The sequence below is a fragment of the Schistocerca piceifrons genome, chromosome 3 (assembly GCF_021461385.2).
Source record: "Schistocerca piceifrons isolate TAMUIC-IGC-003096 chromosome 3, iqSchPice1.1, whole genome shotgun sequence".
Lineage (NCBI taxonomy): Eukaryota > Metazoa > Arthropoda > Insecta > Orthoptera > Acrididae > Schistocerca > Schistocerca piceifrons.
In genome coordinates this window covers 889,544,266-889,571,579 of record NC_060140.1, presented here as the reverse complement: position 1 = coordinate 889,571,579, position 27,314 = coordinate 889,544,266, and the positions used below count along the sequence as shown (strand labels likewise).

The 27,314-nt window shown below is 43.0% G+C and overlaps 1 protein-coding gene across 1 annotated transcript in view; it reads right to left on the bottom strand.

Annotated features, from left to right (window-relative positions):
- The window catches only part of LOC124789160 (caltractin-like), a 191,309-nt gene that overhangs the window by 24,771 nt on the left and 139,224 nt on the right, over nt 1–27,314 (bottom strand). The window contains exon 4 of the mRNA XM_047256455.1: nt 11,885–11,966. Coding sequence (XP_047112411.1) covers nt 11,885–11,966 — 82 coding nt within the window. The remainder of the gene's footprint in view (nt 1–11,884; nt 11,967–27,314) is intronic.

The window sequence follows — 27,314 nt, the reverse complement described above, 5'->3', positions numbered from 1 at the left end:
GTGATCATAGAATGATTTACTTTTTCAAGTTCTTTGCAACCCACTAAATAGGAGGAAAAATGCTCTTCTTTTAAAGCACCAACAATTAAATTTGCAATGTACGGCCACAAGTGTCTGTAGTTTCATCAACTGAATTCCAGATAATGCTGTCCTTGAGTTCACTGCGTATTTCTTCCAGAACAAATTGTCGGTATGTAATTTTTATGCAATGTTGATTCATCTGGTATATTTTGATTTAAGCAATATTTGTGCAGGAAGCCTTTGAGGAGAGAGTTTGTAAGTTTGTGAAGAGGAATATTGCTTGCAATGAATGCTTTACATAGATCTATGTTAAACCAACTTTTTTGGTTACCTTTGGACAAATCCTTGCTACTGCAGCTTGCTGTTATTGTGGTCCTTTCTTCTGGAGTCCTGCAATATGAAGACATGTCTTCAGATGCAGGTGTATTCGAAACTTTTTTCGCACAAAACGTTTTTCTCACAAACTCGATAACACAAAACAACTCCACCATACGTAAATGTTCCAGGATGGTCAGCTGTCCATGAAACGACGCTTCTTTTTTCAGGCGTCATGGTGCACCATAAGTTACACACTACAAGTCATAAACACATTCAATTGTGCACAAGCAAATACAAAGCTCAACTGAAACGATGGATGCGTGACTAAAGCTTGGGTAGTTTAATTTAATTGTTGCCGATGTGTATGGTATGACAGCAGAAAGGATTAACTGGGGGTGTGGGTGCAGGAGCACTGACTGTCTGCCTGTTCCTGTTCCTCTTCTGTGATGATTTCACTAGGCAGTGGCTCTTGGTTAGTGACTGCACGCAGTTCTAGGTCAAGCTAGAGACCAGTGAAAGGAGCCAAATATGCAAATGCATATGCAACCTGAAAATGCATATAATCCGGTATCTAATTATAACCAACTGCTAGTTTCTTAGTCTCCGAAAGATTCGTTCAGTACATGCTCTCATGATATTACATAATTTTGCATAGAAGGAAATATACGAGAACTGTGCTTATTCAGTGCAAGCATAAGAGAACTGCCCTCTGTCCAGAAACAGAACCTGTGTTGTTCACAGTCAACAGGATTCAGACTGCTGCTCCAGGCAGCAATATCATTGGAGTGCCTCTGACAAAAGCTGTGGCATCTCTGGAGTCCCTTGGAAATCTCAGTGTCACTTTGCCTTCTGATGCACATGATCTTACCCATTCATCCTCCCCCAAGGATGAGAGGCACACAGTTAGGTCAATGACCCATTTTCTTGAGAAGTCCAGACAAGAACAGAAGACGGGTATGGTGATCATTTAGAGCTCCCACGTTATGTGAATAATGGAGCCCGTAGGCAAATGGCAGGCAGGTTGGAACAGAAGGCCAGAGTGCACCCTATAAGACTGCCATAAGGTCTAATCAGAGATGGTAAGATGCTCTGCTGGCAGCTATTGAAAACACTGGATACAATCGGCTGCAAGTTGTAGCTGTCTGGATTACAGGCTGCTCCAGTTTGACTGCCTAAGTGGATGGGGTTGAGCAAACTGCTGAGGAGATCCTAGTGCAGTGGATGAGTGCCTGCAAGCAGGGGTGGCCAAGTGGCTCAAGCATGCACAGAACATGGGCTACCTGGTGGCTAGCCAATACTTCCTGCACCTGCACGCGGGTGAGCTGAGGGGCATTTCTGCCTATGGGGCAGCATTGGAAAAGCCTGCTTTAGATCGTTGGCTGAAATGGTGAACAAAGATACACTTGCATGTGGCTTGGAAGCACAGCACACTATTTTCATCATCATAGTCAGAAGAGATCATAATCCTCTGGTTTGGAGCCGAGTGGAAGGATCCCAGATGGAGCTCCCACAATGTCAGTTAAGTAAGTCACCAATGAAAAAGTGGCTTTTCATTGTTAGTCCTCTGGTTTGATGAGGCCTGCCACAGATTCCTCCCCTGTGCCAACCTCTTAACCTCAGAGTAGCACTAGCACCCCAAATGTCCTGTTATTTGTTGCATGTATTCCAAAGTCTGTCTTCTCTTACAGTTTTTACCCCTACAGTTCCCTGAAATAGCATGTAGCTTATTCCTTGATGTCTAAGCAGACTTCCTGTCATCTAGTTCCTCCTCTTTGTCAATGTTTTCCACATATTCCTCTCCTTGCCACTTCTATGAAAAACTACCTCATTTCTTGTTTTATCAGTCCTCCTAATTTTCAGCATCCTTCTACAGCAACACATCTCAAATGCTTGGATTCTTGTTTATTGTTTTCCTATAATCTGTGATTCACTTCCATATAGTGTATTCCAAATGTACATTCTCACAAATTCATTTGTGAAATTATGGCCAAAGTTTGATGCTACTAAAATTCTTTTGATAAGCAATCTCCCTTGGCCTACACTAGTCTGATTTTATGTTCTCCTTGCTTTGTCTGTCATGTGTCATTTTGCCCTCCAAGTTATCAGAATTCCTTTACTTTGTCCATCTCATGGTCTTCAATTTTGATATTAAGTTTATTATTACTCTCATTTCTGTTACTCCTAATTACTCTCATCTTTCTTTGGTTTATTGTCATGCCATATTCTGTACTCATTAGACTGTTCACTACAGTCAGTTGTCCTGTAATTCTTCTCAACTTTCAGTGAGGAGACCAATGTCATCAGTTAGCTTTATCATTGATATCCTTTCAACCTGAATTTTAGTCCCACTGCTGAACATTTTTTCTAGCATTCCTTCTTTGATGTGTAGAACGAACAATAGGTGTGAAAGACAACATTCCTGTCTTACACCCTTTGAAACCCAAGCACTTCATTTTTGATCTTCCATTCTCAAACCCTCTTGGCTCTTGTAAATATTATAAATGACACATCCTTCCCAATAGCTTATACTTATTTTCCTGCAAATTTCAAACATCTCCCACCATTTTACATTGTCAAATGCTCTTTTTGGGTAGACAAATCTCGTAAACAAGTCTTGATTTTTCTTAAATCTTGATTCCATTATAAAGCACAATGTTTGGACTGTCTCTTTGATGGCTTTACATTTCCTAATGCCAAACTGATCAGTAGACCTCGAGTCTCTCAGCAGAACAGAGATCAGCAGCAGCAGCTTATCAGCTGTATACCATTTGTTTACATAATTTAGTTTACTGCTATTGTAATTACTTTTGGGCAAAAGTGAAGAGTAGCTGATAATTCAGCTGTTTTTAGTAATGCTATACATTTTTGTTGCAAGAATTTGCATATTTTTCGATATTTTGTCTCGAGTGAGTTTACTTTCTAGTGTAGTTGCTCTATTTACTTGATTACATGATGATTGCAAATAGTAAATATTCAATAGATCTCTAGCCTCAGATTCTCAGAGTTTAACCTCTCATTTTGTAAGTGTATATTCAATTAGTCAGTAGCACAGTAGTTATTCAGTTGTTTGTTTTGAGACTGTTGACCATTATCAGCATAGTTAGCCGCTCCGTTTGGTGCCAGCTATCGCCTGTGACATCTCCAGGGCATCAAGTAACATATTTAGCTCATCCTACATTTTCTTAAAAGTATATATTTGTTTAATTGCTAGTGTGTTTTGGTATTTAAGAAGTTTGGACTCACTTTTTTGTTAGCTGTGAATGTAAATTTAGGCAGTCTGTAGCTAAGTTGTCATTCCTTCTGAACAGCCAGCTACATAGTTCATTGAGGTATCAGCATCCCTTGGTTACGTCTCAATAGAGTAACAAGTTGCTTACCTAGGTTTCTGCCAGCTTTTACTGTTTACTCTTCAGTTAGTTTTGCTAGGACACGTAGGATGTGTGCCTGCTGTGTGTAGACACAGGAGGAGCTGGCCGCAGTTCACGCACAGTTGAATATGGTTTTGGCTTTGATCAATCGCCTTCAGGATATTGTCTCACAATATAGTGGTGGCATTTTCGAGTGTCACAAGGGGACCTCAAGCGTCGCTTGTTTTGCCCAAGGGCTCTATGCCAAGGCACCTTCTAGTGTACCTGATGCGATGGACCCACAGTGTGAGTGGCAGATCATAACACATTTGCATTGCTTGAGATGGAAGGCCAATGTGGAGGCTGGCCCTATGACCTTGCCTGTTCACCCTGTGAGTGGGCAGCTGGCGATTCCTTCATCATGTTCCAAGCAGGAACATGTGGGCAGGGGTTCGCTAGCTTGAGTAGTTTGAGGTACTCTCATGAACATTTTCCAGTCAATAAGTACATAGGGAGATGAGACTGCATTCAGAGTAAAGACAGTTTTGACTGTAAAAATTTTGTCAGTACTTTGTCTAAGTATTCATCACAAAGTTCTTGAATTTACAGCCCTCCACTGTTAGGTGCATTATGGAGCCCCTTAGGGAGATAGTGTTCAGGGTTGTAAAGAAAACCAATAAACTCTCAGTATGAGAGGCCTCATCCAAGATGTGGAGGAGCTCTTGCCTGCGACTGTCGAGCATACAGGGTGCAATCGTCTGCAAGTTGTGGCTCATATCGGCACCAATGACACCTGTTGCATACATTCTGAGGCCATCCTCAGTTCTTACAGGCCACTTGCAGAGGTGGTGAAGATGGCTAGCCTCGCACGCAGAGTGCAAGCAGAGCTCACAATATGCAGCATCGTTCTCAGAGTTAATCAGCAACATTTGGTTCGGAGCTAAGTGGAGGGTCTCAACCAAAGGCTTCGTTGTCTCTGTGATGGTCTTGGCTGTAAATTTCTGGACTGGTATTGTTGGGGGGGGGGGGGGGGGATTTGTAGGACTCCTCTTGATAGGTCGGGGATGCACTACACAAAAGAAGCAGCTACTCAGGTAGCAGAGTACTTGTGGAGTGCACATGGGTTTTTTTAGGCTAGGCAGTAGTTTGAGGTACTCTCATGAACATTTTCCAGTCAATAAGTACATAGGGAGATGAGACTGCATTCAGAGTAAAGACAGTTTTCACTGTAAAAATTTTGTCAGTACTTTGTCTAAGTATTCATCACAAAGTTCTTGAATTTACAGCCCTCCAGGAAAGTTCTTAACATCAAATTATTCTTGGGACTGAGAGCTGGCTAAAACCTGAAGGAAACAGCTCCAAGATATTTAGTAAGTCTTGGAATGTTTATCAGAAAGTCAGATTAGACTCCATAGGACAGAGAGTGTTCATTGCAGTTGACAAAACTATTGTCTCTGCTGAGGTTGAAACTGAGTGTGACACTACATCTACATCTACATCCATACTCCGCAAGCCACCTGATGGTGTGCGGCAGAGGATACCCTGAGTACCTCTATCGGTTCTCCCTTCTATTCCAGTCTCGTATTGTTCGTGGAAAGAAGGATTGTCGGTACGCTTCTGTGTGGGCTCTAATCTCTCTGATTTTATCCTCATGGTCTCTTCGCGAGATATACGTAGGAGGGAGCAATATACTGCTTGACTCTTCGGTGAAGGTATGTTCTCGAAACTTTAACAAAAGCCCGTACCGAGCTACTGAGCGTCTCTCCTGCAGAGTCTTCCACTGGAGTTTATCTATCATCTCTGTAACGCTTTCGCGATTACTATATGATCCTATAACAAAGTGCGCTGCTCTCCGTTGGATCTTCTCTATCTCTTCTATCAACCCTATCGGGTACGGATCCCACACTGCTGAGCAGTATTCAAGCAGTGGGCGAACAAGCGTACTGTAACCTACTTCCTTTGTTTTCGGGATTGCATTTCCTTAGGATTCTTCCAATGAATCTCAGTCTGACATCTGCTTTACCGATGATCAACTTTATATGATCATTCCATTTTAAATCACTCCTAATGCGTACTCCCAGATAATTTAGGGAATTAACTGCTTCCAGTTGCTGACCTGCTATTTTGTAGCTAAATGATAAGGGATCTATCTTTCTATTACACTTGTCTACATTGAGATTCAATTGCCATTCCCTGCACCATGCATCAATTCGCTGCAGATCCTCCTGCATTTCAGTACAATTTTCCATTGTTACAACCTCTCGATACACCACAGCATCATCTGCAAAAAGCCTCAGTGAACTTCCGATGTCATCTACAAGGTCATTTATGTATATTGTGAATAGCAACAGTCCTATGACACTCCCCTGCGGCACACCTGAAATCACTCTTACTTTGGAAGACTTCTCTCCATTGAGAATGACATGCTGCGTTAGCATTTCCCTTAGACAGTGAACTGCAGTCATTTAGTTCCAGAATGATAGCCATAGAGTAATTATGGGCAAAGTTTAAACAGATTATAAATCGTATTCCGGATGAATATGTGCCTAGTAAGTGGATTAAGGATGGAAAAGACACTGAAGTTATCTGGTCCCACATACGGGTCTAGGTGAAGTCAAGTTAATGGTTGAATGTTTTCACTAATCACCCAACTCCGCTGTGACAGTTCTAGAGTCATTCAATTTTTATAAAGTCTGTGGGCAGTTGTGCATAAATACCCAGGTCATGCAGTACTAGTTGGTGGTGACTTTAACCTACCAAGTGTAGATTGGGACATATATGGATTAATTGCAGGAGGTACAGACAGAAAATTTTGTGAAGTACTTTTAATTCATTTTCTGAAAATTGTCTTGAGCAGCTAGTTTGGCAGCCAACACACAGTGGAAGTATCGTGGACCATGCAGCTACAAACAGGCCAGACTTTATCGATGGCATCAGTATAATGCTGGGAATTAGTGCTCATGATGTCATCATGGCAACGGTGATTACAAAAGGTAATAAATCAGACAAGAGGTCTAGGAGAGTCTCTGCTAGAAAGAGTAGGTAATCAGCTGTTAGCATCTCCCTTAGACAATGAACTGCAGTCATTTAGTTCCAGAATGATAGCCATAGAGTAATTATGGGCAAAGTTTAAACAGATTATAAATCGTACTCTGGATGAATATGTGCCTAGTAAGTGGATTAAGGATGCAAAAGACCCACAGAGGTTTAATAACAAAATTTGGAATATACCGAGGAAGCAAGGCTGTTGCACTCTTGGTTCAAAAGAGGATGCAAAAAGGGTAATGGGCAAAGATTAGTAGAGATTCATGCGTCTGTGAAAAGATCTGTGAGCGAAGCATACAGCAGCTACCACCGTCACACCTTGGCTAGAGATCTGGCAGAGAACCTGACAAAATTCTGGTCCTATGTAAAATCTTTAAGTGTGTCTAAGGCTTCCATTCAGTCACTCTGGTTTGGCAGCAGAAGATAGCAAAATGAAGGCCGAAGTTTTAAATCCCACATTTAAGAAATTGTTCACGCCCGAGAATCATACAGACAAGCCATCATCTGACTGTCGCACAGAGTCCCATATGGATGACATAGCAATAAGCATCCCTGGCACAGAGAAACAACTGAAAAAGTTGAAAACTAATAAGTTGTCAGGTCTGCATGGAATCCAAATTCAGTTTTACAAACAGTACTCTGTGTCACTGGTCCCTTAGTTAGTTTGCATTTATCGTGAATCTCTCGACCAGTGCAAAGTGCTAAAGCGACTGGAAAAAAGCACAGGTGACTCCTGTGTATAAGAAGGGTAAAAGAACAGACCCACAAAATTACAGACCAATATCCTTATCATCAGTTTGCCACAGAATCCTAAAGCATATTCTGAGTTCAAATATAATAAATTTCCTAGAGATGAACCACGAATCAACAGGCCTTTAGAAAGCATTGCTCGTGCAGAACCCAGCTTGCTCTTTTGTCACATGATATACTGTGTACTAAGGATGAAGGGCAACAGGCTGAGTCCTTATTTGTAGATTTCCAAAAAACTTTCAACATGGTACCCCACTGCAGACTGCTAACAAAGGTACATGCATGCAGAATAGGCTCCCACATATGTGACTGGTTCTAAGACTTCTTAAGTAATAGAATCCAGTATGTTTTCCTTGGTGGCGAGAGTTCATCGGAAACTGGGGTACTGTCAGGAATGCCCCAAGGAGGTATGATAGGACTGTTGCTACTTTCTATGTATATAAATGATCTAAAAACAAAGATGATGTGACTTACCAAACGAAAGTGTTGGCAGGTTGATAGATACACAAGCAAACACAAACATACACACAAAATTCAAGCTTTCACAACCAACAGTTGCTTCATCAGGAAAGAGGTAAGGAGAGGGAAAGACGAAAGGATGTGGGCTTTAAGGGAGAGGGTAAGGAGTCATTCCATTCCGGGAGTGGAAAGACTTACCTTAGGGGGAAAAAAGGACAGGTATACACTCGCACTCACGCACATATCCATCCGCACATACACAGACACAAGCAGACGTATTTAAAAGACAAAGAGTTTGGGCAGAGATGTCAGTCGAGGTGGAAGTACAGAGGCAAAGATGTTGTTGAATGACAGGTGAGGTATGAGCGGCGGCAACTTCAAATTAGCGGAGGTTGAGGCCTGTCGGGTAACGAGAAGAGAGGATATACTGAAGGGCAAGTTCCCATCTCTGGAGTTCTGACAGGTTGGTGTTAGTGGGAAGTATCCAGATAACCCGGACGGTGTAACACTGTGCCAAGATGTGCTGGCCGTGCACCAAGGCATGTTTAGCCACAGGGTGATCCTCATTACCAACAAACACTGTCTGCCTGTGTCCATTCATGTGAATAGACAGTTTGTTGCTGGCCAGTCTCACATAGAAAGCTTCACAGTGCAGGCAGGTCAGTTGGTAAATCACGTGGGTGCTTTCACACATGGCTCTGCCTTTGATCGTGTACACCTTCCAGGTTACAGGACTGGAGTAGGTGGTGGTGGGAGGGTGCATGGGACAGGTTTTACACTGGGGGCGTTTACAAGGGTAGGAGCCAGAGGGTAGGGAAGGTGGTTTGGGGATTTCATAGGGATGAACTAAGAGGTTACGAAGGTTAGGTGGACGGCGGAAAGACACTATTGGTGGAGTGGGGAGGATTTCGTGAAGGATGGATCTCATTTCAGGGCAGGATTAGAGGAAGTCGTATCCCTGCTGGAGAGCCACATTCGGAGTCTAATCCAGTCCCGGAAAGTATCCCGTCACAAGTGGGGCACTTTGGGGTTCTTCTGTGGGAAGTTCTGGGTTTGAGGGGATGAGGAAGTGGCTCTGGTTATTTGCTTCTGTACCAGGTCGGGAGGGTAGTTGTGGGATGCGAAAGCTGTTTTCAGGTTGTTGGTGTAATGGTTCAGGAATTCCGGACTGGAGCAGATTCGTTTGCCACGAAGACCTAGGCTGTAGGGAAGGGACCGTTTGATGTGGAATGGGTGGCAGCTGTCATAATGGAGGTACTGTTGCTTGTTGGTGGGTTTGATGTGGACGGACGTGTGAAGCTGGCCATTGGACAGATGGAGGTGAACGTCAAGGAAAGTGGCATGGGATTTAGAGTAGGACCAGGTGAATCTGATGGAACCAAAGCAGTTGAGGTTGGAGAGGAAATTCTGGAGTTCTTCTTCACTGTGAGTCCAGATCATGAAGATGTCATCAATAAATCTGTACCAAACTTTGGGTTGGCAGGCCTGGGTAACCAAGAAGGCTTCCTCTAAGCGACCCATGAATAGGTTGGCGTACGAGGGGGCCATCCTGGTACCCATGGCTGTTCCCTTTAATTGTTGGTATGTCTGGCCTTCAAAAGCGAAGAAGTTGTGGGTCAGGATGAAGCTGGCTAAGGTAATGACGAAAGAGGTTTTAGGTAGGGTGGCAGGTGATCGGCGTGAAAGGAAGTGCTCCATCGCAGCGAGGCCCTGGACATGCGGAATATTTGTGTATAAGGAAGTGGCATCAATGGTTACAAGGATGGTTTCCGGGGGTAACAGATTGGGTAAGGATTCCAGGCGTTCAAGGAAGTGGTTGGTGTCTTTGATGAAGGATGGGAGACTGCATGTAATGGGTTGAAGGTGTTGATCTACGTAGGCAGAGATACGTTCTGTGGGGGCTTGGTAACCAGCTACAATGGGGCGGCCGGGATGATTGGGTTTGTGAATTTTAGGAAGAAGGTAGAAGGTAGGGGTGCGGGGTGTCGGTGGGGTCAGGAGGTTGATGGAGTCAGGTGAAAGGTTTTGTAGGGGGCCTAAGGTTCTGAGGATTCCTTGAAGCCCCGCCTGGACATCAGGAATGGGATTACCTTGGCAAACTTTGTATGTGGTGTTGTCTGAAAGCTGACGCAGTCCCTCAGCCACATACTCCCGATGATCAAGTACCAGAGGAAGCCTTCTTGGTTACCCAGGCCTGCAAACCCAAAGTTTGGTACAGATTTATTGATGCATAGGGACCAAGAAGATAAGATACATGAAATTAGGTCTCATATGGAGGCGTATAGACAGTAATTTTTCCCTCGCTCTATCAGCAAGTGGAACAGGAAAGGAAACAACTAGTTGTGGTACAGGGTACTCGCTGCCATGCACCATTCGGTGGCTTGTGGTGTATGTACGTAGATGTAGATACAGATCTAACTGATCCTCAGTTTTCTTTTTCTTTCTTCTGTATTCTTGGATTTTTGGGAGGCTTTTGACACTGTACCACACAAGCGGCTCGTAGCGAAATTGTGTGCTTATGGAATATAATCTCAATTATGTGACTGGATTTGCGATTTCCTGTCAGAGAGTTCATAGTAATTGATGGAAAGTCATCGAGTAAAACAAAAGTGATTTCTGGCGTTCCCCAAGGTAGTGTTATAGGCCCTTTGCTGTTCCTTATCTATATAAACAATTTGGGAGACAATCTGAGTAGCCGTCTTCGGTTGTTTGCAGATGACACTGTTGTTTATCGACTAATAAAGTCATCTGAAGATCAAAACAAACTGCGAAACGATTTAGAAAAATATCTGAATGGTGCAAAAAGTGGCAGTTGACCTTAAATAATGAAAAGTGTGAGGTCATCCACATGAGTGCTAAAAGGAACTCGTTAAACTTCGGTTACACGATAAATCAGTCTAATCTAAACTTGATCGCAAAAACAAGTCTGTAGTGCAGTCAAATTCCTTTTCAAATAGATTCTTCCAGACAGTTCTGTCAAACTTTAGTTTACTCTTCATCATTTCTAAATTGTGGCCTATATCTGCTCCTGGATATGCCTTACAATCCAACAACTGATTTCAGAATCACCATCTGATGATGATGAAATCCAATTATGGGCCTTATCCAAGCATACATCCTCCTCTTGTGATTTTTGAACAGTGTATTCGCTATTACTAGCTGAAATTTATTGCTTAACTCAGTCAGTCTCTCTCCTCTGCCATTCCTACTATTGGGGCCATATTGTCCCATAACTCTGTCTTTTGGCTTACAAAACTCATCCAATTGAGTCTTGAGTACTGATCGTCAGTCTGGAAATCTTATCTGATGTGTTTAATGGAAGATATAAACACAATAAAAAGTATTGCAGCACATTTTGTTGATAGCTTGTTTAGCAAAGCTGAGGGTGTTTGGGAGATGCTCATCAAACTCTAGTAGCAGACTTTACAAGAAGGCATTGTTCATCAAAGATAAGTTTATTGTTACAGCTCCAAGAGCATATGTCCCAACAAGAGTCAGGAAGCATGTTATTGCCTCCCACATATACCTGGCGAAATGACTAGAAAACAAGGTATATTGACACTCATGTGGAGGCTTACTGTCATTCAGCCTCCTCATTCACAATTCCCATATAACTCTGGAAACAAAGTCTTTTTTAAAATAGTGGTTTCAGATAAGCTAAAATTTAGTGTAAGCAAGCACAGGTAATATGTAGCTACTTAACAGTAATCAGATATTAATACAACTTTTCTAATGATGTGGTACACAGAAGATGAATGAATGGATAAGTAAATCTGTTTGTATCTACCTCTTGAGTTTTACTTAAAAGTTATTGGGATGTTTAAAAATAATTTATGGGAATAAATGGAGTTTTCTTAAAGAATGTTATGCCTTAGACAATTTAACTATGCCACTAAGTTGGTTGATTAGTATAGAGAGTACACAAAAATTATTAGAATACTTACCTGTTCCCTCCTTGTCAACATCAGCAATCATCTTCCTAAGTTCTTCCTTCTGTGGTTCAAAACCCAGTGCCCTAAGAACAATCTGAACAGAGTGCAAAAAGCATGCATTATAAAATGTATATCTTAAATGTCTATGAGGTAGAAATAAATGTTTAATTAATGCAAACTCATGCTGTACATTCAGTCTCACACATTTAAGCACACCAATGTAAACCAAAATGGGGGAAAATAATTACAAGGACACACACATACCTTGCAGATAATGAAGTGAGGCTGAATGAACAGAACACATGAGCAGATTGTATGGTTCAAAACAACATTGACATTAGACACCTTTTCTCCAGATTTTGAATTACATCCGCCACATTTAGCAGAATAGTAATCAAAAACACATGGACAAAAAGCTCTTTCAAATGCAGAGCCATAAGAGTTACTTAGACATTAGTTTTGGTACATCATCTGTCCGAGAAGCCACAAAAATCATTTTATCACAAGAAAACAGTATCTCTTCTGACTATGATGGTATTTCAGCCAAATTACTGAAATCTTTTGCAAACTTGGAAATGGCGCCCTTACCTATCTTTGTAACCAAGTTGAGTGTTTTTTCCTGAAAGGCTGTAGTAGTAACACCCATTTAAAAGGTGGAGATAAAAAAGTGATCTCAAATTATAGAGCCATCTTCCTCCTTCCCATATTTAAAAAAAAAATTGAGTGGTAGCCTACAACTGATTACTGAACCATCTTTCTGAAAATAAGTTTTCAACAACAGCTAAGTTTGGCTTCACTATTCAAAACTCAATGTATGATATCATAAACTCAGTTCTCGTAGATGTAAAGAAAAATTTCCCCATTGGTTTTTCTGTCATCTTAAATAGGCTATGTGCAGCTCACAAAATTCTACTAGCGAAACAAAAATCCTTGCAAGGATGAAGTATTGTGGTCTTGATGTACATAAGATTTACCTCAGATATGACCCAAGAATACTGAGGAAGGACCCAATCACATCCAGAAAAATAATGGAATGTCCTTACAAGTTGTCCACAGGTAACAGTTTAACTCATAAACATACATAAGTTCAGATAATGAAATTCCAGGCAAATAAAAATTACTTACAAGTACCAGAAATAGGTATCAACGGCATACACTGCATGAGGCTCCATGTGGGAAGTTCTTTGGCATCCAAGTGAATAAAAAAAAATTGCGAAAAAATGGCCAAATGTTTTGTGAAGTGATTGTCTAAAAGTAAGAAATAAAACAGATTATACCAATGTCTGATGCAATTTTTTGCTGTGCATGATTTTGAGAATTGTTTGAGAGGTGTGTTAAATGTTTCTGTAACCTAATAAGAATTAATAAAAGAATTTCAAGATGCAGTTATATTATTACAAGTTTTATTGTATAATCAATTTCAAGACTTCATGTCTCACACTCAGATGCACCTTTGTACATGTCTAATAGTCACTTACGTGTTAATGTCCCAACTCAAACAGGTTGTCAACTGAAATACTGTCTGCAAGACCATTCAGTCACACTACACTGGTGGGAAAGATACAACACATCATGACCACTACTCACCACAACACTGGACACTGCCTGGTGGCACTGTGTGCATGTGACATGGTAACAAAAGTATGAAAGTGGAGCATACATGGACCAGGGATCACCCTAGTGAAGATACGGGCTGCAAATGGGGGAAATTCATTGAAATAAATGACTTTGACAAAGGGCAGATTATTATTATGTAGAGCCTGTGAACGAGTATCACAAAAATGGTGAAGCTGGTCGAATGTTCACTTGCTACTGTTGAAAGCGTCTAGCAACTACAGAAAGAGCTAGAAGGACAGTGAAACTATGACTAGGTGCTAAATCGTTGGACATCCATGACTCTTCACAGACCAAGTGGTTCAGAAGCTTGTCTGCTTTGTAAAGTAGGATAGATGGTGATCTGTGGCATCTCTGCTGAAAGAGCACAATGCTGGTGCATGCACAAGGGTTCCGGAGCACACTGTTAGCGTACCTTGTTGAACATGGAACTGCACAGCAGACCACCCCTAAGTGTTCACATGTTGACCCAATGACATAATCAGTTGTGATTGCAATGGGCATGGGACCATCAGGATTTGACCATCAATCAATGAAACTGTGTTGGCTCTTCAAGTGAATCGCATTTTTGCTACACTAGGTTGATGATCGTCTCCACAAACACTGCCACTGAGGTGAACAGCAGCTCAAGAAGGGCAGCACACAACAGACGCAGGCTAGTGGGAGCAGTATTATGCTATGGCAGACATGCTTCGGTGCCTGCATGGGACCTGTGGTAGTAATTGAAGACACGCCTGACAGCTGCAAGCCACCTGCATCCCTCCATGCTTGATGTCTTTCCCAATGGCAATGTCATCTTTCAGCAGTATAATTGTCCCTGTATCAGAGCCAGATCCATGATGCCATGGTTTGAAGAGCATAATAGTGAACTCATGTTGGTGTCTCCGTGACCAAATTCGCCTGACGCAAATCCTACGGAAGCCATCTGGGTTGCTTTCAGATGCCATCACCGCATACGCAAACCAATGGCCCATTATTGACATGAATTACTTGACCTGTGCATAGACATCTAATGCCACATAGCTCCACAAACCTACCAACAAACTGTTGGATCCATGATATGCAGAATCAGTGATGTATTTCATTCTAAAGACAGACAAACAAGCTATTAAGCAGCTGGTCATAATGTTTTCACTCATCAGTGTATGTACGCATTGTCTCTCGCACTCACTTGCATGGTGTTTGTGAATGTGGGGTGTGATTGCAGTATTTCAGATGGTAACCTGTGTGAACTGTGAAATTAACATGTAACCGTTGATTAGATGCTGTACAAAGAAGTATCTGACAATGAGGCATGAAGTCTTGAAGTCAATCATACACTAAAACTTGTAACACAATAAATGTAGCCCAAGGCTGATTTATTTATTGTAATAACAATATGTGGCTCTGTTCATCCATAATCCACTATGGTGGATAATGAAGATATGTATATTTCTCTAATTTATTATATTTCTTACTTTTGGACAAATCGTTTCACAAAATATTAGAATAATTCTATTCAAAATTTATTTAATTTTTTAGTTTTCATAAAGCATGACTTTATTGACAGCTCATTTGCTTTCCTAGCATCTTCTGTTCTCAAAATGTCCTGCATTCAGTATTTGATCTGAAGGAAACCATTCTGACCGTTAAATATCACAAAAATGTAAGTTTAATAGTATTAGAAAGAGGGTAGGTTACTACCCATCGTAAAGGTGACACACTGACAGTGAAAGGACTGTTACACATATAGCTTTCAGCAAAAACCTTCTTCAGGTAAGAACACATGCACGCAAGCAAGAACACCTCACATATATATGACCGCCATCTTTAGTAGCTCGGACCGGAATAGAACTGTGATTTTGAGTGGCAATATGGAGTTTGTATGTTTTTTACATATTTGTTCATGTCTTTGAGTGTCTGTAGGTATTTTTTTGTTATCCCCAGCTCCCCTCACAAACACCTAACATCTTCATTTGCCCATTTCTGCATCATTACTGTTTCTCCAATGCCATCCCTGCCAAAATGGACCACTGCTCCATCTTCCTGCACCAGTTCAGAAAAGTAACCCTTTCTCTGGCTAAAATCCAGCCCCATTCTGTGACTTAACCCTCTATTTGGTAAATGGAGAGAACAAAATTTTTTTCAGTGCTTCTCTCTATTTTTGTGCTTAAAGAAATACAATTCAGTTTGTTTTAGATTTTTTTGATAAAAATTACCAAAATTATGAAATGTTGCTTGTAAGATCACACTTATTCTTATTTTATACAAACATACGTTTTGTAGAAAAAAGTGTTTTCCAATCATAATATCAAGCAAAAGGTTTAATCTAGGTGTATGATTTAAATTGATAAACACTTTTATACATTCCTGCTACATAATAGAACTATTTTGCTTTCCCTTTTAGTCCTTGCAATGGAAATATTTGAAACAGTTCCTCTTTGTTACAAAGCACAATACTAAATTGCATTTTGAACATAGCACGGTAGAATATCCTGATGGACTATGATATTTGGGACCATATACAGGCCAATGCTCCATATTATCATATCGAACACCTTGTACTACAGTTGGAACTGTTGGCTTCCTCTTCTTCTTTTGTTGGTTGATTTGGGGGAGAGGACCAAACAGTGAGGTCACTGGTCCCATCGAATTATGGAAGGAAGTCTACTGTGCCCTTTCAAAGGAACCATCCTGGCATTTGCCTGAAGCAATTTAGGGAAATCACAGAAAACCTAAATCAGAATGGCTGGACGTGGGTTTGAACTGTTGTCCTCCCGAATTCGAATCCAGTATGCTAACAACTCACCATCTCACTCAGTTCCTCTTTTGTGGTGAGGGCCTTCCTACTATCCTTTTCCCTGCAAATGTCAAACCATTGGCAGCAATGTCTGCCCTGAATGACTTCAGTGAGGTTTTCTTGTCCCGAGATTCTCTTTGATATTTACAACACTCAGGTCTAGCACAAACCCGAACAATCCCAGTACCAACAACCAGTTTTCATCGGTACAGTATAGAGCTCTATCAGCATACAAGCAGTACTGCTGAGAGTAGACGGATACCACAAAATGAGCTTGCAAGTGTCACAACTTTATTGTCTGCCTGTCTTACCAACATGAGGGCCAAGTGAGTGTCCTTCCTATAGTTATAGCTGCCTCATCTTTGTTTCAGTATTTTCTTCTAGTCTTCTGGAGGATGTCCGCCACTCATGTTCTCGTGGTAGCGCTCTCGCTTCCCGAGCACAAGGTCCTGGGTTTGATTCCCAGCAGGGTCAGGGATTTTCACTTGCCCCGAGATGACTGGGTGTTGTGCCGTCTTCATCATCATCATTCATCCCCATTACGGTCAGAGGAAGGCAACAGCAAACCACCTCCATTAAGATCTTGCCTAGTACAGCGGAGCAGGTCTCCCTCATTGTTCCCCTACACTCTGTCAAGAAGCATGAGACTTCATTTTCCACTTCCTTCTGGAGGATGGTTATTTATTCACAGTACCCATGGAGCCAAAGTTTAGATATTTTTACCATAAGTTCAAGGCTGCAAAAGAAATTTTCAAAGTATATTATTGGAGAAATATAACTTGGAATACTTTTGAAAGGTGTAATCACAACTGGTCCTCTGATTCCAAATACTTTCTCATCATCAGGATGATCAGTTATCATTCCCTTGCCAGTATACGGAAGAAAATAGTAGACAACTCCAGACACACCAGCAGAAACAAAAATCTTAAAACGCCACTTGTGTGGCTTGTTTTGAATGTATTATAACAAGTTAGCTGCTCTTGTACCTTTATACAGAACCATCATCTCGACTACAGAAAATTCTGATTCTTGTTGCTGTCCACAGAAGTTCTCTACAGTTGACTCAAGAACAGATCTTATTTTGAAAAGTCTGTCAGAAGAGTTAACAGCATTTTTATTGTTTCGAAAATGCAGGAATTGACGGAGTTTCTGAAAGGTCTTCAAACTGAAAATATTGGCGAATTTTTCACAATTCATTGATAGAGACCAATAGTCACTGTATGAAGGGATGGAAACGAGACCTATGCATAACAGAAAAATGAAAAATTGTTCCATTTCGCTTTGGTTAGTGTTTACTGATATGGTGGTTCATTGCACAGAGCATAAGTTCATTTCTTGCACCATTTTGTTAATTAGTTCTGAATTTAAGATGCTTTTGAAATAATTCACAGGTCTATTGTATTCATTATAAAACATGGGAGAGAGACCATCTGCTCTGACAGTTAGATCTGCGTTACCCACATGTAGGTGACTGTCTTTGTAATTTTCTTTTTCAGCTGAGTAGCACTTCAGTGATGATGACTCTATTATGTGCTCAGTTTCTGCAATTTCACTTCCTGAATCAGAATAGGTTTCTCGTATCAGTAGCTTATGGAATCGAGATCTGTATTCTGGAAAATAGTCTGGATCATCATCACTAAAATGTGCCAAAACTTTGTATTCAGAGTCTTCAGATTCACTTAGATCAGATAAAGCTGGGTTTTCTGTTGGAACTACATACAGTTCCTCTCATTTTTTAACTCCATAAAATGTTCTTTAATCCATAACTAAAATGCCCCTGAAAATAAATAGTGGCAACTATTTATTTACAGCTCACACAAAATAAATATGTGTTTCAAAGTTTTACTGACCTTCAAAATAGTCACCAGCATTGTGTACAGCCTGTTGCCTGTGATGTGGAAGTCATAGGATACTCTTATAAGTGCCATTTGTGTTGACAGTTCGAGCGGCGCTGTCTATTGCCTGACGAATTTGTAGCAGTTCTGAAGCAAATGCGAAGTGTTTCCTACAGTTTAGAAATCTAGATAACTCATGAGGGCTTAAGTCAGGGGAGTGCAGTAGGTCATATAGCACTTAGCAGCCCCATCAATCAAACAAATCAATAACAGGTTGCACTGTACGTGCTTGAGCATTGTCCTGCAAAATGATGGTTTGGTCCTGCAGAAAGTGTCACCACTTATTTCTCTAAGCTGCACGTAGGTTGTGTTCCAATCCTCCCACCCCCAAGAATCAGCTACAAAGAAGTGCCCCCAGTACTACACCAGACTGGAACAACTAAATCATATCATTTGTCAGATCTCTGATTACCTGAGGGACATCCTACCCAAAATCCTTCCCACCCGTCCTAAAGCAGGGTTCCATCCCCCAACCAACCTCCACAACAACCTAGTCTATCCCTATGCCACCCCCAATCCCAACCCCTTGCCACAGGGGTCATATTCCTCTGGAAGATGCAGTTGCAAGACCTGCCCAATCCACCCGCCCAGCACTTTCCGTGCCAGTCCTGTCACATTCTTATCCTACCTCATCAGAGGCTGGCCCACCTGTGAAAGCAGCCATGTCATATATAAGCTCTACTGAAATGATTGCACAGCTTTTTATATTTGAGTTACTAACAAATAGCTGTCCATCAGTATCAATGGCCACTGCTGAACTGTGGTCAAGACCGTGGTAGATCAACCTATGGCACAACATGCAGCTGCACGTAACATGCATGGTGTCAATGGCTGCTTCACAACCCGGGCCAACTGGACCCTCTCCTCTACCACCAGCTTTTCTCAACTACACTGACGGGAGTTATCTGTGGGATTTTGGGTCCTTATCGTTATAAATAACACCCCGTTAATCCACTTGTTAAAACAATGAGCACATTTATTGTCACACTTCAGATATACGTCATTACACATCGAAAGTATCACATAGACAGAACATAATGGCCGCCTTGGCCCCCAGAGTATTTTTGCACGCCAGAGATGTTATGGCACGTCAGTGTTGCCACAGAGGCCCCCCCCCTCCCCCCCTCAGCAGTGTGGAGCATGAGGCTTTGGTTCTTGTGGGGGGAGGGTGCAGGTGCCGTGCCGTCTGGAGGGGGAACTGGGCGGGGCGGGGCCGGGGTTCGAGCCCTTTTGGATGGAAAAATGTAATCATGGTGCCACACCAGTGGGAGTATGCGGCGATCGGTTCATGAGGTGACAGAGGGTGTGGGGGGAATAGACGGAGACACAGGGTACAACACGTACAGTGTCCCCGTGGCGTCAATGAAAGATTGAATGAGGGAAGGATCTAAGGAATTGGGGATCGGTGAGGAGTGGAGAATGGAAAGTTGGAAGATGTCATTGTCAGCGGAGCGTGGATGACTAAGAGAGAATCATTTGTGGACCCCGGACACTGCCCAGTGAGGGTTCCCGGCGTTGAGGAAGGGGGCATGGCAGGCTTGTCGTCCATTGAGGAGGCGGCAGTGTGGAGGTTGTCATCCGTCGTGGTCGGTGGTGTCGGGTCGCTGGAGGTGTTGCCGTCTGCAGTGACCCACGCTGGCTTGAGTTGAGACACTGACACTGCCGAGAGTTTACCTTTGATACAGATGTCGAAAGTATTCGACGAGTGCCTAAGTACTCTGTAAGGGTCAGTGTATGGGGGTTGCTGGGCGGCGCGCACTGTATGGTCCCTAATCATCACAGCTTCACATGTGTCTAACCGCTGGTGCACGAATGTTTTAGGCAGAGTGTGTGCTTTCGGAGCGGATGCTCTCTGCACTCGTATCGTCTGTCGTATGTTCTCGATTAGCACGGGGGTATTCGATGGTATCTTGGAGCGGTGAAGGCTCGACAAATTCGATTGGTAGGGTCAACGGCTCGCCATAGAGCAGTTTAGCCACCGAGCACTGCAGGTCACTTTTATATACAGAACGGAGGCCTAGAAGTACCCACGAGAGGGCGTGTAACCACCGTTCCTCGTGGCACATTAGCACTGTCTTTAATGTGCGGTGCCATCGTTCCACTAAGCCGTTTGATTGGGGGTGGTAGGCTGTCATGCGAATGCAGCCGACGCCAAAAAGCTCGCACATTTTTGTGAAGAGGACAGCCTCGAATTGACGGCCTTGGTCTGTAGTAATGGTTTCTGGGCAGCTAAACGTGCGACCCATGTGGAGAGGGCAGCGTTGGCGACTGTTTCGGCCGAAATATCAGCTAGAGGGGTTGCCTCGACCCATCTAGTTGTTCTGTCGATAAAAGTAAGCAAGTATCGGTAACCATCCATCTGGGGAAGGGGGCCGACAATGTTGACGTGGATGTGGCGGAGTCTGCCAGAAGGAGAACGGAAGATGCCTGAGGGGGCGTGCAGTGGCGTCCGACTTTGGACCGCTGGCACGAAATACAAGTGCGACACCAGTCGCGACAGTCTTTGCGAAGCAAAGGCCATATGAAATGCTTGGCGATGATGCGCGTAGTTGCGCAAATACTTGGGTGGGCGAGACTGTGCAATGCATCAAACACCGAGCGACGCAAAGAGGAGGGGACGAGGGGGCGTGGCACACCAGTGGAAGTGGCACACCATAGCTCTGAGCGTGTGCCGGGGACCGTCTTGCGTGCCAGGTGCAGAGAGTGACTATTGTCAGATAAAAGGCTCACCAAGGAGTCATCATTTGTTTGCGCTCGAGCAAGGGCATCAGAGTCGATCGAGGAAGATATGCCTGAGACCCCGGAGAAATAATCAGTGGCTATGTTGTCAGATCCTTGAACGTATTGTACATTAGTTGTGTATTGTGAAATGAGGTCGAAATAACAGAACCTCCTAGGAGGTGGGTCGGCTGCAGGGTTTGTGAGTGCTTGGGTGAGAGGTTTGTGGTCTGTAAAGATTGTGAGGGGGCGTCCTTCGACACCTTCACGGAAATATCTAATGGCTTCTTAGACAGCTAAGAGCTCTCTGTCAAACATTTGCACTGAGAGGGAGAAAGTTTTTTTGAAAAGAGCTTGCACCACCTCTCCTCTGTGTTGTTGAAGTACTGCGCCGATAGATATTTCACTAGCGTCCGTGGTGAGCGAAAGTGTTGCATCCGGGTGTGGATGGGTAAGCGTGATGGCTTCCGTGAGTGCGGTTTTGAGTTTTTTGAAAGACGCACGCATGACCTCTGTCCACGGCATGCGCCTGTCGCCTGACGTTTGTGGCCTGCGCAGTGCGTCTGTGAGGGGGACCTGTAGTTCGGCTGTTCTTGGAATGTGGCGGCGGAAAAAATTGATCATTCCTAAGAACCGGCGGAGTTCATGGTTTGTTTCTGGTATTGGCAGCTGTTTGATAATGTCTATTTTCTCTTGTGTGGGCCGGATACCATCGGCTGAAACTGTGTGTCCCAGAAAAACAACAGAATCCTGTCTCAGTTTGCACTTGTCTTTATTGATGATCGCACCGTGGGATTGTTATGTGTCAAACAGCGCCCAGATGTGAAGCTCGTGTTCCTCCCGAGAGGAAGAAAAGATCAAAATGTCGTCCAGGTACGCGTAGCAGAAAGGTAGGGGTTGTAGCACTGTATCTAAGAACGTCTGCCAGGTTTGGGCGGCGTTTTTCCATCCGTAAGGCATGTAAATGTATTCGAAGAGGCCGAAGGGTGTGGTGATGACTGTTTTAGGGATATCTTGTTCATACATTGGTATTTGGTGATACGCTTTCTCACAGTCTACCACACTGAAAATTTTAGCGCCTGCCAACTGAGAAGCCAAGCCCTGAATGTTCGGTACTGCGTAATTGTCCATGATTGTGCAGTCATTGAGATGTCTGTAGTCGCCACAGAGTCTGTAGGAACCATCCTTCTTCGGTGTGAGGTGAATCAGTGACGAGCAGTCATTTGAGGATGGGTGTACAATGCCTGCTTTTAATAGGTCCGAGATGATTGCTTTCGCCGCTTTCAGTTCGTGTGGATTCAGGCGTCGTGGCCGGTGTCTGACTGGAGGGCCCTCAGTTGTATTGAGTTTGTGACATGCGCCGCTTGTGAATGATAACATGCCACGCGTGCGGGGTGCGTCGTTAGCGTTCGAATACTCATGCAATGAGTCAATGATTTGAGCACACGCCGGTTTGTGTGAAGAGCAAATAACTCGAAGTGAGACGAGTTCAGATTTCGTGCTCTGTAATGTCTGTTCAGTACGCTTGATAAGGGAGGTGAGCTTGGCCTGCGTTTGCTTGAGTTCACTGATTTCTTGTCATCGTAGTAGCATGCCGCAAGAAGAGCACATTCTGTCTGCATTAATGAAATGTCAATGTTTGTTGACCAAATAGGTGATACAGACGTGGTGGCCATAAGGGCGATAGTCTTTTGCGAAGGTTGGTGGACTAATGTACTTCACGGAATGTCTAGCGATAATTTGTGGTGTCGCAGAAAGTCAATGCCTAAGAGCGGACAAGTCACCTGTGCCACATGAAAAGTCCACGAAAACTTCGAGTCTTTTGACAGTTTCAGCGTTAAAGGCGCCGTACCTAACACTTCGATATGAGAGTCATTAGCTGCGCGTAACAGTCCGGGCGAGGAAGTTAACATGGTAGGTGCGAGAGCTGGGGGTATTACACTCATATCAGCACCACTGTCAACGAGGAATTTAGTTCCTGAGACACGGTCAAGAGCGAACAGACAACTGTCGGCGCTTACCGTGTTAGATGCTGTTGCTGCTGTAAGGCGTCTTTTTTCCTGTGAGCGAGATGCTCCTCCTACGGCGCCTCGTGAGCTGTGTTTCATGCCGCGCAAGGGCTGCAACATTTCCTGGCTGTGTCGCCGAAGTTGGCATGGAACCAACACAGCGGCCAGGCTGCGTTAGGCGGTGGTGATGTAGAGCTCCTGGTGTCGGCTGTATCTCTTGTTGAGCACTGCAGTGCAGCGTCGATTGTCATGGCGGATGTCGTGGAGACTGTATCTGGTTCCCTGCGATGGCGGGCAGACGTCACCACTGTCGTAGCGTGAGTGCTGAGGAAGTGAGCTCGCCCGAATCCTGTAGGGGGAAGGGGGGGTGGCGTGCTTTTGAGATCGCTACCCCCACTCTTCATGCTGTGCACTCACCTGTTAATAATCCTGAAAGCTTGATCCGCAACCGAAAGCTTCTCATCCAAGGTGCTGTTGGTGAGTGGCAGGAGCTGCAGTTGTAATGCTTCCGGCATTTTGACAAGCCACATTGACCATAACGCTGTATCGGGTAGTATATCCATAGGTGCGAGGGCGCGGAGTCATCACCATAGTCCCGATAGGGTGAGGTCGTGCAGGTGTTCCTCGTGAATGATATGATGAATAATCTCGTCTGGAGCTCGAGAAAGTCTTTCACAAATGAGTCTTTTCACCTTCGTATATTTCGATGAAGGCAGCGGGCTGATCACAGTGTTGCTAATCAAATCCAAATGGTCATGCAAATGTCCCACCAAACACACGAAGCATGATTCTTCTGAGTCAATGCCTGTGGTGGCAAAAATAGAGTCGACTAACGCAAACCATGTGTTGGGCTGCGTTTTTGCAAAAGTCGGTAGTTTAGGTAACTTAGTTGGTTTGGAATCCACGACCACTGGGTGTGTAAGAGCCACAGGTGTGGGAGCAGTCAATATGGCGTCTGCAGGGGGGGGGGGTGGGGGGGGGAGGGGGTAGGTCTGGGAGCCCGTAAACTGTTTCACCCCTCGGATCGGTCGTTATTGCTGTCTGATGTCTACCAAAAGTGGGTGAGGTACTAGGAGAGGTCACATTCACTATACACTGTTCAGTTCGATCATAAAATTGGGGCTGTGCGTAGCCAGGCGCGGAACTGATTCGCGGCGCGAATGATGTAGCAGCCATTTAGTGGCAGTGCTCCGAAAGTTGGTGCAAAGTTCTGAGGGGGTTGCACACCTCTGAGCGTGCGACATTAGCGGTGGAACGTTCAGATCTCTTTTCACACTTTGTCCTGTATGTTCGAAAAAACGATCTTGAGGCAAGATGGCGGGGGGTACATGCGCGTTGTCTGTGAGTACTGTGGTACTGCAATCCACTCGCAGGTTGGAGGGCCTCGAAATGTTCGATGTATAGAGTCCATCCATAGTGCAGGTGGGTGGCAAGGTCGGATCTGACTATAGAAATCGTATGGCAGTACACCTCGTTGCGTAGGCCACATGACGATACTGGCAGTTCACTCGTACACACATGATTGTTATTGTTATTGAACTCACATAGAACACGGGAAGAGCGTCACAAACTGTCATTGGGGTCACCAATGTGGGTTTTTGGGTCCTTATCGTTATAAATAACACCCCGTTGATCCACTTGATAAAACAATGAGCACATTTATTGTCACACTTCAGATGTACATCATTACACATCGAAAGTATGACATAGACAGAACATAATGGCTGCCTTGGCCCCCAAAGAGTTTTTGCGTGCCAGAGATGTTATGGCACGTCAGTGTTGCCACATATCCTTGCAATACATTCTCTGCATCCACATTATCCCAGCCTCAACCTACAATAATCCACTGTCCCCACACTCTTCATCCAACAGTTTCAGCCCCCTCTATCCTACCATGTCCTCCCTATTCAGGTCTCCTCACCTCCTCTGTATGCTGCTCTCTTGCCCTCTGCCAATGCACATGCCTGTCTTTGCCCAACCCTTCTCCTCTACGTTTATACTCCCTCCCTTCCCCCACCTCCCTGCACCACAGCTTCCAGACGTTGTGCCTGGCAGTCTTCTCAAGCCTCCATCTAGTCTCTGCACACTCCGAAAGGCAGTTCTCTACTCTCCCTCCACACTACCTTACTATCCCACTCCCCTCGCTGCCCCACTCTAGATTGCCCCATCATCACAGTTGCATTCTAGTCTGAGCTGCTAGAGATGACAATCATAAGTGCATGAGATGTACTTGCTTGTGTGAATGTGTGTTTTCTTTTCTGAAGAAGGCTTTGGCCAAAAGTTCAGTGTGTAACAGTTTTTTGTTGTGCCTGTCTGCAACTCAAAGTGTCATCTTTATGGTGAGTAGCAATCTATCCTTTTACGTGTAAAATAACTAGTTCATGAAGACGTGAACCTCTTGACACTTCATTTACATTGCTAGCAGAGGCTGTTTGTAAAATTTGATGAAAAATTGCTGCTGTTGCAGCCAAGAACTTTATTGAGTCCGCTAGCAGTTTCGGTCTTTATATTAGGCCATTTTCAAGAGTTTCTAAAAAATAATGCTGTAGAGAAACAACATCCAAATGATAAAAGTACAAGCCAGGTAGATTTAAGATATTACATGCCCAGTATTATAGTGAGAAGCATTACGCATGTAACATTTTAAATAAATCTGATTTGTAGTTTTATCATTGGGCTGGTGTTTCTCTACAGCATAATTTTTCAGAAATACTTGAAAATGGCCTAATATAAAAGCTAAAACCGTCAGTGGACTCAATAAAGTTCTCACCAGTAACTGGTGTGGTTTACCATGAAATCAACAAATAGTTGTGGAATTGGCACTTGGAGAAACTAATAAAGTTTATGAAATATATCAGTTTTCTCTCAAATCATTAATTAAGATTTTTTAAATTAGCATGATTACTTTAAATTTACTGAATGCTTTTTTTCAAAACTAATCATCACACTGATCAATTTGATACTTGTTTGTAAATTTCCCAGTCTTTGTTTGGCTATGCCATTTGGACAAAAATTCACTGTATTAATGACAGCCCTACATTGTGGGTCATGAGCATTCATCACAGTATTATCAAGTTCATTACAGTATTACCATGTTCATCATAGTATCATTGTGCTTCATATCTTATAACAGTTCTAATCATGGTTACAAATTTTGTTTCTTTTACTAAGTTTAAGGAGACAGATGAATCTGATGATGATGATGACAACGACTGGTAACTGAATTCAATAAAGAAACTTACAATCAAAGACTGTTTTAGTTTGAATGTTTTCTTAAAGGTTGGGTCACTGCAATCTTCAAGATGATAATAATAATCTTGAAATACCTTGAAGAAAATGATCCATTGATACATAACCAGCAAGGATTGAGAGGCTATTTGTGTGAAAGACAACTGGTTCTTTATTCGCATGAGAGAATCATTCCTATTCACAGGGTACCTCAAGTTGATTTGATATTTATAAATCTACGGAAAGTTTTTCATGCCATTCCTCACAAGCAGTTTCTAATCAGCCTGCTTGCCTATGCAGTAATGTTGCGTGACTGCAGAAAAGTCACAGTTTCTTAGTAATTGATGAGAAGTCACCTAGAGAAATTGAAGTGTAAATGGGGTGCTCCAAGAAAGCATCATAGATCTTCCGCTGTTCTTAAATGATTTAGGAAACAATCTGTGAAGACCTCTTAGATTGTTGGTAGATGATGTCTTCACTTACCATTAGAAAATCAAAAATGAATTACAAAATGATTGGGACTGATGACCAAGCAGTTTAGTTCCTTTTTTCTCCCAACCAACCAACAAAATGATTTAAACAAGATATCTGCATGGTATGAAAAGTGGCAGTTGATCCTGAAAAATAAAAATGTGACTTGCTCCACATGTGTAATAAAGAATTCCACTAAATCTATGCTGTCAACAAAAGGTCCAACATGGTTTGTGGGTCCACTGGTACATCTTTCAAATCACAGGAAGTTGAGTGATACAATAAAGATGGTAAGGGAAAGCTTTTACAAAGAAGAAAATAACAGACTGTCTTTTCAGAAAGTAGGCAGAAACAATGGAGAGAAACAGCATCCCCCCCCCCCCCCCACACACACACACACACATACACACACACACAAACACACAAAATAACATGTTCACATAGATGTGGTCTGCAGATGTGTTCACAGTCATTGTGCAAAGTGAAATACTGGTAATGGTGAATAGAACAACTCATATTAATGGTAACATTTATCTCACAAGCCAAAACCAATAAATGCTGTGACAGAATGAGACACATATCTATCAATCAATCAATTCCTTTTATTTGTCTGAAGACAACATTACTGTTGCATAAGACACCGTCAAGTACAAGTTATTTCTTTGTGGACAACAGAATATAAGGTTACATTTAGCTTACATAAATTTTAATTTATGCTTGTACAAGTT